The sequence below is a fragment of the Salmo trutta genome, chromosome 14, assembly GCF_901001165.1.
Source record: "Salmo trutta chromosome 14, fSalTru1.1, whole genome shotgun sequence".
In the NCBI taxonomy this organism is placed as follows: Eukaryota; Metazoa; Chordata; class Actinopteri; order Salmoniformes; family Salmonidae; genus Salmo; species Salmo trutta.
This window is the reverse complement of record NC_042970.1, coordinates 26,841,237-26,860,151: the sequence shown is the minus strand read 5'-3', so window position 1 is coordinate 26,860,151 and position 18,915 is coordinate 26,841,237. Positions and strand designations below refer to the sequence as shown.

At 40.0% G+C, this 18,915-nt stretch overlaps 2 protein-coding genes across 2 annotated transcripts; both read right to left on the bottom strand.

Moving 5' to 3' along the window:
- Window positions 1-420: 420 nt before the first annotated feature.
- LOC115207703 (specifically androgen-regulated gene protein-like) lies at window positions 421-4,725 on the bottom strand. The gene is made up of 4 exons (XM_029775095.1): window positions 4,613-4,725; window positions 2,470-2,638; window positions 2,079-2,274; window positions 421-2,000 (listed from the first exon to the last, which is right to left on the bottom strand). The coding sequence occupies exons 2-4, from the start codon at window positions 2,572-2,574 to the stop codon at window positions 778-780; spliced, it is 1,524 nt and encodes a 507-aa protein (XP_029630955.1). The 5' UTR covers window positions 2,575-2,638; window positions 4,613-4,725; the 3' UTR covers window positions 421-777.
- Window positions 4,726-11,320: 6,595 nt separating this feature from the next.
- On the bottom strand, window positions 11,321-18,869 carry yod1 (YOD1 deubiquitinase). The gene is made up of 3 exons (XM_029775094.1): window positions 18,728-18,869; window positions 14,873-15,095; window positions 11,321-14,756 (listed from the first exon to the last, which is right to left on the bottom strand). Exons 2-3 carry the CDS (start codon window positions 15,078-15,080, stop codon window positions 14,053-14,055), a joined length of 912 nt encoding a protein of 303 aa, XP_029630954.1. The 5' UTR covers window positions 15,081-15,095; window positions 18,728-18,869; the 3' UTR covers window positions 11,321-14,052.
- Window positions 18,870-18,915: the final 46 nt, after the last annotated feature.

The following is an 18,915-nucleotide window of genomic DNA, read 5'->3' as shown; positions in this document are numbered from 1 at the left end:
TTATTTCCCTCATTAAAATGCAAATCAATTTATAACATTTTTGACATGCGTTTTTCTGGATGTTTTTGTTTTTATTCTGTCTCTCACTGTTCAAATAAACCTACCATTAAAATTATAGACTGATCATTTCTTTGTCAGTGGGCAAATGTACAAAATCAGCAGGGGATCAAATACTTTTTTCCCTCACTGAACTCTCTATCCCTTCTGATCGAGCATTCTTCTGTCTCTTCTCTTGCCCTCTGTGTCTGCTACACACTAATGCAACGTAGCAGGCGTAAAAGAAACACACAGACGGACAAGTAGGCACAATGGATTATCATCATTGTAGTTAATTACCATGCTTTCTGCACTTAACTATGTAGAATATTGGCCTGTTGGAAACTACAACTCCCTACACAGTTCAGTTCAGGCTTCACACAGTTCAGGCTTGGTCTGCTTTATCGCTAGAGAATCTGTGCAATGTTAAAATTGAGCTTACAGAAGAAAAAAAAACTGAACAAAATGGAATTCAAATAACTGAAACGAAATGACAATTAATTGCCCAGCACTACTGAGTAAATTAAACTGCAGTACTCTCTTAAAGAGAGAAATGGAAGAAAGAGGCCAGTCTTTCCTGAAAAGCCAGCATGTTCAATGCTCAAAATATTTACAGAAATCGGTTCAATCCCCACTTTTTTCTGCTTCCCTCCCTAAGGTGGTGGAAGTCTGTTTCATTTGATACCCTCTGTGTATCTGTTTATTCTCTGGGCAGATATTTTGGCTGCCTTCTCTTCGGGCCTAGTCTTTCAGCAGCCCCAGCTTCCTAAGTGCCTCTCGTCTGTCTTCTCCCATGCTGGGCATCATCACCACACTGAAGCCTGGGCAGTGCAGGGTCTTGTGGGGGGATACTGGCTGAGCAGCAGTGGTTGTTTTCACCTGTTCTGAGGCTTTGTTGAGAGCAGATGGGGTGCAACGTCCACCCTCCCTCTGGCTGCCCAGGGTGGTGGAGCGGGGATCGGGATGTATCCCATGGTCGGCCATGTAGCTCCCAAGCCCCACCCCTGAGCGCTCCAGCGTGGCAGCTTTGACCTCACTGGGTTTGGACGGGTGTGAGAGGGGGGCGGTGGGCTGTTCCTCACTAGAGCGATGGAGGAAGCTGCTGCTGCTTTTTACTGGCCTGCTGTTAGATTCTCTGGGTCCCTGGGAGGTAGTTGAGGGCTGGCTTCTTGTTGCGTTACCATGAGGTGGAGCTTTGACTCCCACATGTGCTGAAGTTAGTTCCAAGGAGGAGTGAGATTTGGAGGTGCACAGTGGCGTAACAGGCTCAGGTTGGGACTCATTATTGTCTCTCAGGAGCCCCAGCTTTTGTAAGGCATCCTTTCTCACCTTATGTGGGTCCGACAAACGCCTGTCCCTGGGCAATGAGCCCAAGGAACGTGCACTGGAGTCTGTAGTGGGGTTAGCAGAATCCCTTTGGGTATTCACAGCAATGTGGGAAGGGATTTTGGGGGGTTTTGGGAACACGACTGGAGGACTGGCTTTGTGCTTGCTGGGCTCCCGGGGAAGTATCCCCTGGGCTGGGGTGACTGAGCGGCCTCTGGGTGTGCTTCCATGATGCGGGTGAATGGGTATGTCTGATGCAGAGGGCTGCCTGTTCCAGTCTCTGGTCTCAGCTGTGGGACTTTGAGGGGTTCTCTTCATGGACGCACTCTTCCTCAGCTGCACTAGGGCTTCATAGGACAGAGGGCCTCTGGGTGAAGGGGGTGGTCTCTGACCAGGGTAGTCTTTGGGCTTTGACGGAGGGGGAATCACAACAACATTGACCTCAGGGGGTAAACAAGGGTGGTTGCCCTGACATGGCATGTTGTCCAAGGCAGTAACCTGGGGCTTTGAGAGAGAGTTATCCTTATCTTGGGGTATGCCTGGCCTAGCCTTTGGCAGGATGCAGGAGGTGCTGTTGGCCAGGATGACCGGAGTAGGAACCAGGTAACCGTTCTGCTCTCTGGGATATTTTGATACATCTGAAAGAGAAACAAAATTCTCATTAGATACTTTCGATATTCAAGAGGATCTAATTCCCTCCAGGGCAGGTCACTCACTGTTGAGTTTGTTTTGGCCCATGGAAGCAGAGAGGTGGGACATCTTGGTGGCCACATTGCCAGGGGTGGGCAGGCGGTCAGGCTCATCATTGGATAGTCCACTGTCCTCCTCAGTCTCTAGGGACTCTATGGTCTCTTCCAAAAACATGAGACATGCCCTCTCCTCAGCAGACAGGTGCTCAAAGCTATCGTCACTCTGCAAGACACACAAGACCAATTTAAAAACACTTAAAACCTGACAACACGCTTAAGATATTGTCAATTCAGTTAATTCTGAGCTGTTTAGTTCTATGTGAGACGCAGTCATTTGTCATAAAATGTATTTAGCAAAACTTATTTTGCGGGTTCAGAAATACAACTTGAGAAATGTGAGGATAACAAATGTACTTACAAATCCAGAGTTCATGCTGACAACACTGTCACAGCTGCCTGCACTGTCCATGCCAGTCATTGTCTCTATGGCGACACCACCCGGCCATGTGTCACTTTTTGGCATTGTAAGGATGAAGGAGTCCAAGGTAGTAATAGAAGTTGGTAGTAGAAAAGCGTTCTCTCTCTCTCTGTTAAAAATAAATACAAAACAACTTCATTAATTACACTTGGGTACTTTGATAATTCCACACATTCCTACTTCACATGTTCTTATCTAATTATCCACAAATAAAACTTAGCTAATCAATTATTATAATCCGTTTCACATAATCTATTGTCTCCCTATCAAACTCTCTCTCACACACACACCTTTCTAAACCTTTTTATATCCCAGTCAGATCTCCTTACATAACCATGTGAGTGATTCACACAGGACTGATGAACAGGTAGCAGAGCTAGTGGAGAATAACAGGGTATCCTGGCTAAGTCTATTTCTGTGAGATATCTTAGCTAACTACTCTCCTGGTCACATGTGACTCAGATTACAGCACACACTACTCTAATCTCCTTCAGAAGGATCAATTTCAGCAAGAATGAAAGGCAATACAAATGATATCTCTCCTTAACTCTACATCCTACTTAACCATATATAGATGAAGTAGCCTTGCTTGTTTGTTAAATTATGCCTTTGAAAATGCAGAATGATGTAGGTAATTGTTGAACAATGTCTTTCACACCATTTTCCATATTATGTGTGAATGCACAACAAACAAACAGTTGTGAGATATGAACCTCTGATTAAATAGTCTGAGAGTCTGATATCATAATAAAGTACTCCCTGATAGAGGTGTGTTTTAGAAGAAATGCCTGGAGTGGTTTCAACACCTGAGTGGGGCGCAGAAGTAGGTCAGTAGAGAGACAATAGCAGTTCTGTCTTGTTCACTGCTCAGGATTTGTCATGTTACTCCATACCAGGCAATTTCCCTGTGGAAGTTAAGTCCTCTATCCACAGGCATTTATGTAAAATCTCTATCCAAATCTCTATCTGCTCTTGAAATGTGATTTTGAATGTAACAATGTTCGTGATAATGTTTATTGTCTTTTAACCTGTGCCAATCGGGACTGATCTAATGCAAATAGCAGGGCAGTGGCACCTCAAGCAGACAATGTAGAGCACACAGACTCATCTATTCTGATTCACAACAAAAGAGTGTGACAAAAGTGAATAATACAGTCGATACTTGATAGAAAAGTAATAAAATGTCTTATCCTTGGTTATCAATCTCCTACTGTATAACACATTCCAATGTTCCCTATAGATGTTTCACTAGATATGAGATATGCAAAAGATATGAAATGAATAACCTCCATTGTGTTTTGTGTTATATATTTCAGAGGTTTAACCAAGACACACAAAAGACTTTAACCCTCATGGCCCTATCATGCCAATGTGTATGATCAGCCTGCCCTATGGGTGAAAGAAGGGAAAATAGATGCAGGTTATCACCACACAGTACTTTCAGTTGTTGTACAGTATTTACAGAGATTAGCTATATCATGCAGGTGCTGTGACAACATGCTAATTTCCTCAGAATGACAGACCTCAGATCATCTAGTTAATCATTACTTCAACTCACCACTTCTGACATAGAAGTACATATACTTATTAGTGAGAACAATGTTCCTGTCAACTGCTCAAAGGGCTTACTCATGGTTTGGCTCATATTGAATACAACCCATATGTGTCTGATGGTGAGTCACCTGACACACAATGGAAAAACAAATGTGTCATTCTCCATCAATTCAGGACAAACTATATTGTAAACATTGTTGCATGATTTGCTCAAACATACACATGCATTGGGGGCAATAACATAATAAACACTTTGTTGTCATAAGGCAGGTTAAAATTTGCGAGCAGATATTCAACACCAGGGTCAATGTCTTTTTCTGATCTTGACACTCCCATTGGACTCAGTATGTTTGTACAGAGGCAGTTTAATAACTAGTGAGTAAATGTATGCCGTGCTGGTCAGATAGTTTACAGCTAAATCTATGTAGGCTATACATTTGTTTTAATTTCAAGAATCATTCAGAATCATTATTTTATGATATAAAAATATACAAGTAGCTATTCTCTATTGTATTATAATTAAGCTTACCTGTAATTTGTTGCAATTTTACAGGCTTTGTGCTAATAACCCTACATTCCATCAATTGTGCAGGGCTTGTCTGTCCACCTGTTGCCTGCCTGTACCGTCTGCGCTTCTGTTCAGCACCTTGCTACTACAGGTGATAATAAACCATGTGCTACACATTCTTAACCAATCATAGCACAGTACACCTAAGATGTTGAGGCTTCATTCAAGCTACACATCTATGTAGTAGTAGGTTAACTACATGTTTTAGTGGTGTTAACCTTGATCCTTGAAGCAGTAAGCAATTTTGTTATAGTATCTACAAAAAATGCCTACCACTAGTGTTTGATATTCTCAGAATACCTGTGTGGGAATGGCTCTGAATATAGCGGTGTGTCACTGTTGTCATGCACAGGTTTCCAATCCTATTGTTGGAGATTGAAGGTTCCTTAAAATAACATGTATAATCCAGTTGGCAATGATTAAATTGATTTAATCATGTTTGTAGGATTGGGATTCATTATAACTGCCTTTGGTCAGTGAATAATTATGGACTGTTTAGGCTATACAGCAAACTATCAGCCAAGATAAAATATTACCTATGACAAATTATTAAAGTGAATTTACAAAGTAAATTGTGCAAGATAAAAACATATATACAGTATATATATATACTGCAATAGCATTGCCTTGTCATAGCCTTTTTGCTGACATCCTAAAATACTTCCAATTAAATATTCACTGGCTCACCAACGTGAGTTTGAAATCAATCCCATCTGCATTGTACAAGGTTTATCATAAGGAAAACAAATCTAAGCAGCATTACTGTATTCAGTTAGGGGGGAATTTCGTCCTGAGTTCAGTGTGCATAAATGGAACATAATTCCCTTTTTTCCACTTGTGTCTCTTTGCATATTCTGACCTTGAACTTAAGCATGAAAAAAGCATGCTATTTACCCGCTATTAGTTTGGGGCGGAAATCGAATACATTAAGGTGTGGCGGAGGTTTGTCTACAGGTAAACTATATTCTGACCTTGACTTAATTCCTTAATAATTCCTCCACCTTTATGAACGAGCAAACCATGAATAAGGTATAGCAAACAAACCTGTTTCAAGTGGGAAAAGCATCTACCTTATTTTTCCGATAGAAATAATATTATTCTCTATGCACTGTAATTTACAACTTGATGAGAGGTCAGATCTATTGATAAGATCTAGGTAAATGAGTAATCCGTTTTGGATAAGGGAATTGTAAATATAAATGACACTTATTTTAGATCTATGTTACCTCTATTTTATAAATGTGAAACCAGTCATATGGCAGCAAACTGGAGCATATCAACATATACATTTTACCACTGTAAAGTTTATGAAATGCTGTGCCATTATGCAGAATTTAAATTGTACAGCTTTTTAACTTGCAGGGATGGGCATTCAAATGTCTTAATTATAGGCTACTCCGGATTTCTCTGTTTCTATCATTTTAAATATTAACCACTATCCGTATCAACCATCAGTAGGCCTGATAAATCTTGTTAGGGATAGCCCCCTTTTTTAACATTTTTGCCTAAAATGACATACACAAATCTAACTGCCTGTTGATCAGGCCCTGAAGCAAGGATATGCATATTCGTGTTACCATTTGAAAGGAAACACTTTGAAGTTTGTGGAAATGTGAATTGAATGTAGGAGAATATAACACAATAGATCTGGTAGAAGAAAATACAAAGAAAAAAACAACCGTTTTTGTTTTTTTTCTACCACGATCTTTGAAATGCACCAGAAAGGTCCCAAATCTATCCATCACTCTGGTTGTGAATTCCAATGGTGTCCACAAGAGGGCAGTAGTGTATGTGCGAAGTTTCAGACTGATAACTTGAAATATGAGCAAGCTACATGACATTTAGTGTGAAGTCACCAGGTGTCCTTCACGATTTGCCCAAATGTACATTTACATTATATTTTTCTGCAAGAATATCATAAAATCTGTGTACTTGGACTTTGATTTAGCTTTTCCAGTATTAGTAGCCATATTGTAAGTTCAACATTTGCAAAACACACATTTCTCACAACTTCATAACTCTCTATATTCTTGCAATTTTTGTCCAAAAGGAAAAGGCTTGCTGTCGCAAAAGCTTAGCAGCAAAATTGTGCGACAAATTGTGCGACAAAGCCCAACTCATTGGCTATCTAGATAGCTTTGTTTGACCCCGATTGGTGCTTATTTGACAAAGTAAATCAAGTGAAGACCGCCAGTGTCATCGACGCGCCATGAAGGCGTCGCTCTCTGATCAAATTTGGTGTCCTATAGGATATACTACACTCCTAATGATAGAGTGAAGTCTGGTTATGTTCTAGGATCTCTGAGGAATAAATACGAACGTAATTTGACTGGTTGAAACAACGTTTAGGGTTAGGTTTTCACAGATTCCTTTCATTGCAAATTGAACGAGTGGAAATACAAAATCGATTATGCATGCTATATGGACATTTTTAGGATATGAAAAAGGATTTTATCTAACAAAACCACACTTCATGTTATCTCTGGGACGATAAATCAGAGCAAGATTTCAGAATGTAAGTACACATTTCACCTTCAGAGGTGAATTTATCAAACCTGTCACAGTGAAAAAGGTGTTTTGTTGTTTTGAGCTCTCCTCAAACAATAGCATGGCATGTTTTCACAGTAATAGCTACTGTAAATTGGACAGTGCAGTTATATTAACAAGAATTTAAGCCTTCAGCCGATATAAGACACTTATATGTACCGACATTTGTTGTTTCTCTAAAATCTGCGATTATGACACGACGTTACATGATTTACAACTGTCTCGTTGACGGGATGCTTATCCCTAACAAGCTGAAGCTCATAACCACACATGTTCAACTGCCAATTTACTGTTAGTTCCCTTCAGTTGGTATAGCCTACATTATCATTCCATTGAATACATTTTTTTCGTTTACCTTCATTTGCTTCCTCTGTAAACGCCATCAGGCCGTGTGGTTATTGCTGAGGATCATTAGTAACAGTTGATCATAAAGAAAAAACATGTAGGCTACTTTAATCATCAGGCCAAGCCGTAACAGTTTGAACCTGATGCATGGCACAATGCTTGCCCGTGTCATCACTCAGTTCCATAGTTAGTGCAGGCAATAGATGAGGGTATAGCCTACTATTGTACACTATTCACCCTATTATAATTATATGTACAGTTGAAGTCGGAAGTTTACATACACTTAGGTTGGAGTTATTAAAACTAGTTTTTCAACCACTCCACAAATGTCTTGCTAACAAACTAGTTTTGGCAAGTCGGTTAGGACATCTACTTTGTGCATGACACAAGTCATTTTTCCAACAATTGTTTACAGACAGATTATTTCACTTGTAATTCACTGTATCACAGTTGACTGTGCCTTTAAACAGCTTGAAAATTCCAGAAATTCCAGAAAATGATGTCATGGCTTTAGAAGCTTCTGATTGACATATTGAGTCAATTGGAGGTGTACCTGTGGATGTATTTCAAGGCCTACCTTCAAACTCAGTGCCTCTTTGCTTGAAATCATGGGAAAATCAAAAGAAATCAGCCCCAAAAATTCTAGACCTCCACAAGTCTGGTTCATCTTTGGAAGCAGTTTTCAAACACCTGAAGGTACCACGTTCATCTGTACAAACAATAGTATGCAAGTATAAACACCATGGGACCACGCAGTAGTCATACTGCTCAGGAAGAAGACACGTTCTGTCTCCTAGAGATGAACGTACTTTGGTGCGAAAAGTGAAAATCAATCCCAGAACAACAGCAAAAGACCTTGTGAAGATGCTGGAGGAAACGGGTACAAAAGTATCCAAATCCACAGTAAAACTAGTCCTATATCGACATAACCTGAAAGTCCTCTCAGCAACGAAAATGCCACTACTCCAGGTCGACCAATTAATCGGCATGGCCGTGTAATTAGGGCCGATTTCATAACAATCGGACGCTGATTAGATTGCACTCCGCGAGGAGACTGCATGGCAGGCTGACCACCTGTTATGCAAGTGCAGCAAGGAGCCAAGTTAAGCTGCTAGATAGCATTAAACTTGTCTTATAAAAAACAATCAATCTTAACATAATCACTAGTTATCTACACATGGTTGATGATATTACTAGGTTAACAAGCTTGTCCTGCGTGGCAAATAATCAATGCGGTGCCTGTTAATTTATCATCGAATCACAGCCTACTTCGCCAAACGGGTGGTGTTTTAACAAGCGCATTCGCTAAAAAAGCACTGTTGTTGCACCAATGTACCTAACCATAAACGTCAATGCCTTTCTTAAAATCAATACACAGAAGTATATTTTTTTTAAACCTGCATATTTAGTTAAAAGAAATTAATGTTAGCAGTCAATATTAACTAGGGAAATTGTGTCACTTCTCTTGCGTTCTGTGCAAGCAGAGTCAGGGTATATGCAGCAGTTTGGGCCGTCTGGCTCGTTGCGAACTGTGTGAAGACCATTTCTTCCTAACAAAGACCGTAATTCATTTGCCAGAATTTTACATAATTATGACATAACATTGAAGGTTGTGCAAAATAACAGCAATATTTAGACTTATGGATGCCACCCGTTCGATAAAATATGGAAAGGTTCCGTATTTCACTGAAAGAATAAACGTTTTGTTTTCGAAATGATAGTTTATGGATTTGACCTTAATGACCTAAGGCTTGTATTTCTGTGTGTTTATTATAATTTATTCTATGATTTGATAGAGCAGTCTGACTGAGCAGTGGTAGGCAGCAGCAGGCTTGTAAGCATTCATTCAAACAGCACTTTCCTGCGTTTGCCAGCAGCTCTTCGCAGTGCTTGAAGCACAGCGCTCGCTGTTTATGACTTCAAGCCTATCAACTCCAAAGATTAGGCTGGCAATACTATAGTGCCTATAAGAACATCCAATAGTCAAAGGTATATGAAATACAAATGGTATTGAGAGAAATAGTCCTATAATTCCTTTAATAACTACAACTTAACTGGGAATAATGAAGACTCATGTTAAAAGGAACCACCAGCTTTCATATGTTCTCATGTTCTGAGCAAGGAACTTAAACGTTAGCTTTTTTACATGGTACACATTGCACTTTTACTTTCTTCTCCAACACTGTTTTTGCATTATTTAATAAACCAAATTGAACATGTTTCATTATTTATTTGAGACTAAATAGATTTTATGTATGTATTATATTAAGTTCAAATAAGTGTTCATTCAGTATTGTTGTAATTGTCATTATTACGTGTGTGTGTGTGTGTGTGTGTGTGTGTGTGTGTGTGTGTGTGTGTGTGTGTGTGTGTGTGTGTGTGTGTGTGTGTGTGTGTATATATATATACATCAGACGATTAATCGGTATCGGATTTTTTTGCTCTTCCATTAATCGGTATTGGTGTTGAAAAATCATAATCGGTCGACCTCTAATAATGAATATCGTTATGTTTGGAGGAAAAAGGGGGAGGCTTGCAAGCCGAAGAACACCATCCCAACCGTGAAGCACGGGGTGGCAGCATCATGTTGTGGGGGTGCTTTGCTGCAGGAGGGACTGGTGCACTTCACAAAATAGATGGCATCTTGAGGATGGAAAATTATGTGGATATATTGAAGCAACATCTCAAGACATCAGTCAGGAAGTTAAAGCTTGGTCGCAAATGGGTCTACCAAATGGACAATGACCCCAAGCATACTTCCAAAGTTGTGGAAAAATGGCTTAAGGACAACAAAGTCAAGGTATTGGAGTGGCAATCACAAAGCCTTGACCTCAATCCCATCGATAATTTGTGGGCAGAACTGAAAGTGTGTGCGAGCAAGGAGGCCTACAAACCTGACTCAGTTACACCAGCTCTGTCAGGAGGAATGGGCCAAAATTCACCCAACTTATTGTGGGTAACTTGTGGAAGGCTACCAGAAACGTTTGACCCAAGTTAAACAATTTAAAGGCAATGCTACCAAATACTAATGGAGTATATGTAAACTTCTGACCCACTGGGAATCTTCTGACCCACAAAATCTGAAATAAATCATTCTATCTACTATTATTCTGACTTTTCACATTCTTAAAATAAAGTGGTAATCCTAACTGACCTAAGGCAGGGAATTTTTTACTAGGAATAAATGTCAAGAATTGTGAAACTGAGTTTAAATGTATTTGGCTAAGGTGTATGTAAACTTCTGACTTCAATTGTACACTAATCTTCCAACATTACCATTGGTTGAAGAACTGAATGTGGCAATTTTCAGAATGTGTGTAAATGTAATGAACATTTTCAGAATGTGTGTAAATGTAATGAAAACCCTATTGAATGAAAACTCCACGAGAAAATATGTTGTCAAGCAAGTGGGAGGATTTTCTGGGGTTGAATGAAATTTATTGAGCGTGGAAATACTGAGAAGGGCATAGGATAGGCGTACATTTCCTAAGTCTGAATCGGCCCCTTACTGATGGTGTCTAGGGTTACTGTCATAGAGCTCCACATTTCATTCCCTCATCAGAGAGATGCTTCACAACATAGAACTAAAGTGTAATCCAACAGAGACCCTTGTACACTGTTAGAACAGAGTAGCCTACATTTTCAGTAGGGTAACAGTGAATGGCAGCAAAATGATTGCTAAGAGAGATCTTCCATTGGTTGACAATACAGTATCAATATGTAGGGCTTAAAGCACATTATAATCTAAAACCGAATACAAAAACACATTTACTCAAATAATATACTAAATGATTTATTTTATTGTGACACAACATTGGAAAAATCAAGTAAACCCAGTTTCTCTGTAGTGCTTTGAGTGCAACATTCATTGAACGTTTCCTTGAACATCCATGTAATGGGTTGTGGGAGAAGTCTTATTTGAGTCAAATCAACACCCACTAGAACCATGCCCCAGACCTCTTACACACAAGTCTTTGAAAAGTCCAAGCAAGAACAGGGAAACATATTCCACACAAAGCCGGCCCTGACCCAGAGTATTTCATTGTATGACAAGCTTTCATAATGCTCATACATGCTGTCCATTTTCTATAAATAACAAGTCAAAGGAGTTTTCTGAATTGTATAGGGGACACTTTGGAGTCTGTTTACGACCAGCTGACAAAAGGTAAAATAAATATTTTGTTTTGAGAAATGATGTGCGAGAGCTTTTAGACTGTGTTAAATAGTTAGATGGGGGAAAAAAACAAATCACCCGCCGTTCATCTCTGCCAACAACCAAAAATGATATGATTATTTTTGCCAGTAACAACAGTATCAACCTCTTGAAGAAAACTGTCAGAATTCATGTATTTTCATGTGTGAGAATTATAGGGTTCAACCATCTCAATGGCTCTGCTTCAAGAGCAAGGCATGAGATCATGGTGGCTGTCATCTGTCAAAGTAGAACACTGGCAGTCTTCCTCTCACATGCATTTAGATTGAATACACAGTTGCTTGGTTTCCATCCAATTGGAGACAATTTTATTGCAAATTATAAAATACGCATAAAGAAAATATGCGCTTTTCCCACCAAACTGACTTGTGGCGGAACAAAATCAGTGCATGATGACGTAGTGCACACAATGTATTTTTTCACTAAAGTTTTCACGTTCCAAATAAAATCTAAAGTTCAATGTGTTTACATCACATTTTCAACTCCACTGATAGTTTTGTCACAAAAACTGTTGAGTTAAATAGCAAGATGTGCCTACTCTAGTCTTGGCAAGTGCGCTCTAGCCAACAGCTTGCAGATACAGTGTGAATAGGCTAGTCTATATGATGAGATTATTACAGATAAGGGCGAGAATATTTGTTGGTCAAACTGCAGTCAAGCATCAATCATCATGTCACCAGAATATTTATTGGAAAGGAGCATCAAGCTCAACATTGTGCACTTTTACCAGCCTGTGAAGTTCATAACATATTTCATCTGCAGCCTAATAAACTACATGGTTTCCAGAGTCGTAGTGGAAGAACCACACACGCCATATAATTGCATGACTCCAAGTTTACGCCAATATGATGGTTATTATATCAATATTTGCACATAAAGGCGTTTCCACCATTTCTCGCATAATTCATTTTAAAGACAAAAAGATCCCACCATGTCGAACGAACAAATGATCTGTCAGCATTTAGAAAACTGTACCGAAGATTCCTGTTTCCATCACAGCTGTTTGTTTTTTTTAATATGGTATGACTTATCTTGCATAAAAATCAGATCAACATTACAACTATGACATCACTTGGTGGTCCTCACATTAGTCCAACAAGACCTCCATGCTATGTGAGTGAGAGGCTAATGGGAAATTAAAAAGAAAAACACTATCATGAAGAGAATGTTGAAAAGCAAAGCACATTGTGTACAGTACCTGAACTACAAATATATAATGATTCATCACATAGACTTACAATCTGTCTAATAATTCCAAGATTAAAATGTAAATAAAATAAGCATGTAGCATTCTTATCGATTCTCTGTAATACAAAATACCATAATTCAAATTACACCATATAAAATAGACACAAATAAATATAATAAAAAACCAATCCCACTGTGGGTAATGCCATGGCCTTTTGATGCCAGAGTGCCATGGCATGATAATAATTGCATGAAATGTTAATGTTCCACACCAAGATGAATGTAGAGCTATATTTCAATCCAAACACCTGACAACCCACAATGCAGAAAATAACAAAATAAATTCAGTAATAGCTTACACAATAGCTTATACAGTTGTCACAGCACCATTGTTGAATAATTTAAAGTTGTATTGACCTATAAGGAATCTAGCTAAACTCTGCTATTACAAATATAAATACATTGCCAATGCAAAATAATAACACAGCTTCCCTACCAAGTGACTGACTGGGTTTATATTTGATATTTGCAACAGTTGTCACTGTTTTTCCAAGTACTAGTGAGGCACAAACAAAAACATTTAAATTAATATTGTCATTGATGTGTGAAATCAAACATGTATCTTGTCACAATGGCCCTGGAAAAAGATTTCTGTTGTAGTACTATCTAGCCATGCCATGCCGATTGTGCCACAAGTCAGAACTGAAAAAGCAAGGCATTTCCAGGCATCTCCAATTTTGGTATTAAGTAAGTTTTCTGCTCCATTAGTGTCAACAAACTGAACAAATGCTACATTACTGAGCAACAAGACTTCAACAAACAATCACCCACTGTGTTTGAGTTTAGTGTGAAGACTCAAAACTGAGCTTAAAAATGTCCCTAAAACAATTGTAGAGGATATTTTGTATGAGATCAGAACCTTACAGTAGATTAGCCTGTGAGCTGACAGCTGTAGTAGTAATACTGAACGGGTAAGACAGAACTCAGGGTCTGCAGAATCTCGCTGGACCAAGTGAGGTAGAGGATCGTACAGACACAGATGTGACGGCATGGGGGTGGTGGTTGTGAGGTAAGGGGGGGGGTGTGAGAGGAGGAGGAGTGCTCTGACTTACACCTCTCCAAAGTTGGTGTGGCCCGTCTCCTTGGCATGTTCCCGGGCCTCCTTCTGTCCTACAAGGCCTGTCTGACACACCATGCAGCGCAAGGCAAAGCGGTTGACGTCCGTGAACTGCCGCTTCCTTCGCGCCTCGTCCGCTAGCTCCAGGGCCTGGGCCAGGATGATGTCATCTGTGGTGGAGAAGATGGTCTGGGGCGGAGTGTCAGAACCAGGCGTTTCCTTCTGCAGTGGGTCGTAGTGGATGCCGTCGTAGATGAGCAGCACACGTTTGTGGTAGCCAGCGTCCTCACCAAATCTATCCACACGCACTGTCTGCGTGTCCACTACACAGATCTCACACTGGTAGAATTTGGACAGGATGGACACCTCTATAGCTCCGCCCCAGGTGTCGTCACGTCGGATCCAGGTGCAGTACTCCTCGTTGGTCTTTCCCAAAACCGCCTCAGAGTAAGCCGTTGGGTCACTCGACACGATCTGGGCAATGAGGCCTCGCATCTCGGGGGCACACGCTGGGTCGTATACCCCGCCCTCCACCACATAGGAGACACTGGTGAACAGGCAGGAGTTGTCTGCTGGAACGACCCTTCTGGCCAGCACAGGGGGAGACTCCAGGCGGGGTCCCTTGGTTACAGCTGAATTGGTTGTCTGGGTCTTCATCTTGTTCTTCTCCTCCTCCTCAACAATGAGAGTGTCTCCTGCAACACAGTCATTTTCTTAATCAAATACAGCCATGACACTGCATGGTGTATCCAGCTGTGTAAAAGTCACAAGTGATTGATTCAAGTGAGAAGAGAGAGACAACATAGCCTACCTGATTTGATGGGGTAGTCCTTGAGGTGAGCATCTCCGTTTCGGAGGTCCAAGCTAGAGGGAGGGTAACCAACCATGATCTTCTGTACATCACAGGGGATACCAGTCAGCTCCTCTACCTTGCTCTTCAGCTCCTGCACACAGGACTGATGGGTCAGGCCCTGCATAATGTGGCTCCCATTTTTGGTTTTGCAACGCAGACGCAACATCCTGGGGTCCTTAACCTGTGGGAATAAAACACCATTCAACAAAGGAACATCACAGGCGTGTAGGCTACATACAACTGAAGAAGTGAATGCCAGTTTATTCAGGCCGAGGAACCTTGTAGCAAGACATTACTTTAATTTCTAATGGAAAAGTAATTTGTTTGAAGTCACAGCATGCTGATGACACTTCGATGGGGCTAAACTGCCGATCACAGCAGTGCAAGCAAAACAACTGACTGCAACTATTTATTTGTTCTGCAACTCCAAGATCTCTTCTTCACCTCCCGAGTGGCGCTGAATTGCAGTGCTAGGGGGTCACTACAGACCCGGGTTTGATCCCGGGCTGGATCACAACTGGCCGTGATCGGGAGTCCCATAGGACAGCGCACAACTGGCCCATCGTCGTCCAGTGTTGTGCCGGAAATCTCCTCCCTGCCAGAACCCGCCCCCCCCCGTGAACGTGCACACATACAATTCTTCATTGCTGCGACTTGCTTGCTAGTTGAGATTTCTGATCACGTTAGGCTGCATTTCCCTTTATGTTGGTTTGATCGCAGGGGAGGCACTAGTAATGTCTGCAGTTTTCAGGTTTGGCTATAAAGTCAAGGAAATTAGAAGGGCGGGGCGTGGGGGGGCAAGGCCATTTTTTTGCCTGTCGAAATCCCCCCCAATCTATCTTGGGACTGCAATAATCATTTTGATGACCTATCATACCCTCTGATGTGTGCCACAGGAAGTATTAGACTCTAGTCACAAAAATAAGTGGTTATTTCAGCAATAATAGTTTTCAGAGCCCTCTACTGTTCTCTATACCCATCCCTCAATCCCCCATCCCATTGTGCTTTTCTACCTTTTTTTTTTACACTTTTTCTGTTTTAGTTAATGTAGGTACAGTAGTAATAAAAGAAAAGTGTACTCTGGGCAAAAAAAATTCTATATACAAGTCAACATGAGTGCATATCCATAATCACAGTAAACTGTTATAATAGAAAAGACAAAAATAAATGTATAATAATATAATAAAACAAAACTATGACTGAATGTGCCTCCATGAAGAATCCCCTCCCCCTCAATAGGACAGCCCCAGCACCTCCACCATCCCCATCAACCTCCCCTCACCCCTCAACCACAAAACACAATAATGATAATAATAATAATTGAGGAAAAAATATATATATATCTCACACTCACTACATAAACATTTTCACAGGACACTCAACTTCTCTCTTTTCCTACATCAGATATGCAGGTGACATTTCCACCTGGATGACATCACATAATCAGCAAGACTGAGATGCTCTTCATCCGAGGGAATGCCTGCCCATTCTCAGATGTTAGATAATCCCAGATGATCACGCCATTTACATTCCAGCCCTAACCTGAACGTTCTGCTTCTTCCTCCACACCATCCAGCGATGCCCCCAAGATGCTAAGTCAGAGCCTTGTCAGCTCCAGATTTGACTACTTCAACTCACACCATGCTGGAATCCCTGCATTCTCAGATTCCCATCTGTTATTAATATCTATATTGTAATCAATAAAGTGTTTCAAAATGCTGTACTTTTATTAACATATGTTCAGATCGCACCTGAGAAGGGGTGTAATATCTCCAGATGGGTGTGTGGTACCCTTCCTCGCCCATGCCAACAAGATGTTACTTCTTGTGGGGTCTTTACTTATGCTCTCATACTTACTTTCAAGGCAATGTACAATGAACCTACTGAAAGAACACTGACTAAAAGGCAAAACAGAACTGTCAAATTATATTATAGCAGTGTTGTTGTATACTTCAAATCTTAAGTGTTAGAATCTTAAGTGTAACAATTTTGTTGGGGAAAACAACTGAAATGTCCAATTGTTTTTCGCAGTTTGCTGAATGTGTTATGAAGGAGGAGTCGATTTGTCTTTTCAAATACAGACAAAGATGTTAACATCATGAGAGAAGAAATAGCAGTCACTCTCCTCAAACACTGGTATGTTCAATTTCTAATTTAATAAAAAAACATTGATGGATCTTTCAAGGTTAACTTTGATCCAACTTCTGACTAGATGGCCACTAAAACACATGTATTTAAATAATTCTGTAACTACTCCCTTGTTCCCTGTTTGCTCAGAAAAATACATGTAAAGATTTATAGACTACTTGACATAACCTGAGCCAACTGTGCCACTTCTGTGGGGAGGTGGACAATAATGAGGAAGACACTAACTGGGTAATTGCTTATTATTACTTGTACAAATTCGTACTCCTAAAAATGTGCCTTTAGAATTGAACATTTCTAGAGGTAGTATCATCTGCTTTGTCTGATAATAAATGAAATAATTGTAATTCAAGAAAATGTATTTAATGTTTTAAATATATTAACATTTTTCATCATAAATTTCAGATTGGTTGTGCCCATGATGGTTCCACCAGTCCTGTATGAAAACCATCCCATCATTGGAGGACTGTCTGCGCTGCCTGTCAGGACAAGGTTAGGCTTGAGTTCCAGGCAACGGTATCAACTGGAAAACGTTCCATAAAAAGTGAACTAAATGTTCAGTTGCAGCTTTCCAATATTTGTTTGTTATGTCTTTTTATATTTGATTTGTCATTTTATATTGTATTATGCAAAGATTGAAATTTGTATTTCTTATTTAATGTTCGTTAACAAATTTAACTTTATGTGATGTTATTGTGTGATTAATGTATATTGTCATTATTTTCTTAAACATTACAAAATGTTTCTAAAGTAAATGTTTGTTTATTTATACTCTAATTTTGCTTTGTGGCACACACTACTAGTCAACATGAGCCACCAAAATGATTCTGAAGTGTGCAGGCCTCTCAGTCCCAAGATTTCCTTAATTTTGTGGCTAGAGTCAAATACTTTCTATAGAATAAACTTAATGTCAGGATAGGCAACCGAAATTAATAATTAATGTATGTGTGTTATATTAAACAGAGTGAAATGTAGGCAAGCAATAAACATTTCAGAACAACTACTAGTCGAATAAGACATGGTAGAGATGACGAATTTTGGAAAAGAGATTTATTTATAGACTAATAGACTTCAAACAAATAGCCAAACCGAAAACTGCAAACATTACTAGTGCCCCGCGATCAAACCGACATAAAATATATAATGAAACGCAGCCTAACGTGATCAGAAATCTCAACTAGCAAGCAAGTCGCAGCAATGAAGAATTGAGGGCGTGCACGTTCACGGGAGGGGGAGCTTTTCGGCACAACACCTGTTAAGAGGGGGGACTTTACAAGTAGGCCGTCAATGTAAATAATAATTTGTTCTTAAATGACTTGCCTAGTTAAATGATGGTTGAAAACAAATAACATAGCATTTCTGTGCTAGCATGTTGTCACTTTCCTCTTCTGCTATCTACAATACGAGACGAGCTGGTTTCAGTGAAGCTGTCTAGCAAAACACAAGCAAATGAGCAATGTGATTGATTAACGTTAATTGATGTTGAGTGTTAGCTAGTTTGACAACTAGGTTAGCTAGCTAGCCAAGTGTTCTGCTAGCAAAGGGCTAACGTTAGCTGGCTAAACTGTTATGGTACTTTACACTAACGAGATTGCAGCCTCACTTTACATAACTATCTACGTAATTAACCTCTTTAATTAATAATTGAACCATTATTTATTTGCTTACCTGATGAAAATTGTACCCCTGCCTCGGACAATAAATCTCAACCGACAGTCTCTGATGTGTAGAACGTCACAAATGTGAGTATGTTGTTATTCGTAACGTCGTTGCCACACACATGACGTATACACACGCTTTGTTTCCTTTTGGCTAGAACAGGGGATAGATCCACTCACTTGATGGATCCAGCCTCT

Coding starts and splice junctions, on each gene's coding strand:
- LOC115207703 (XM_029775095.1), bottom strand. CDS start 2,574: ATGCCAAAAAGTGACACATGGCCGGGTGGTGTCGCCATAGAGACAATG. Junction 2,275..2,469: donor TCAGCATGAACTCTGGATTT/GTAAGTACATTT, acceptor TGTGTCTTGCAG/AGTGACGATAGCTTTGAGCA. Junction 2,001..2,078: donor GGGCCAAAACAAACTCAACA/GTGAGTGACCTG, acceptor TTTCTCTTTCAG/ATGTATCAAAATATCCCAGA.
- yod1 (XM_029775094.1), bottom strand. CDS start 15,080: ATGTTGCGTCTGCGTTGCAAAACCAAAAATGGGAGCCACATTATGCAG. Junction 14,757..14,872: donor GGACTACCCCATCAAATCAG/GTAGGCTATGTT, acceptor ACTGTGTTGCAG/GAGACACTCTCATTGTTGAG.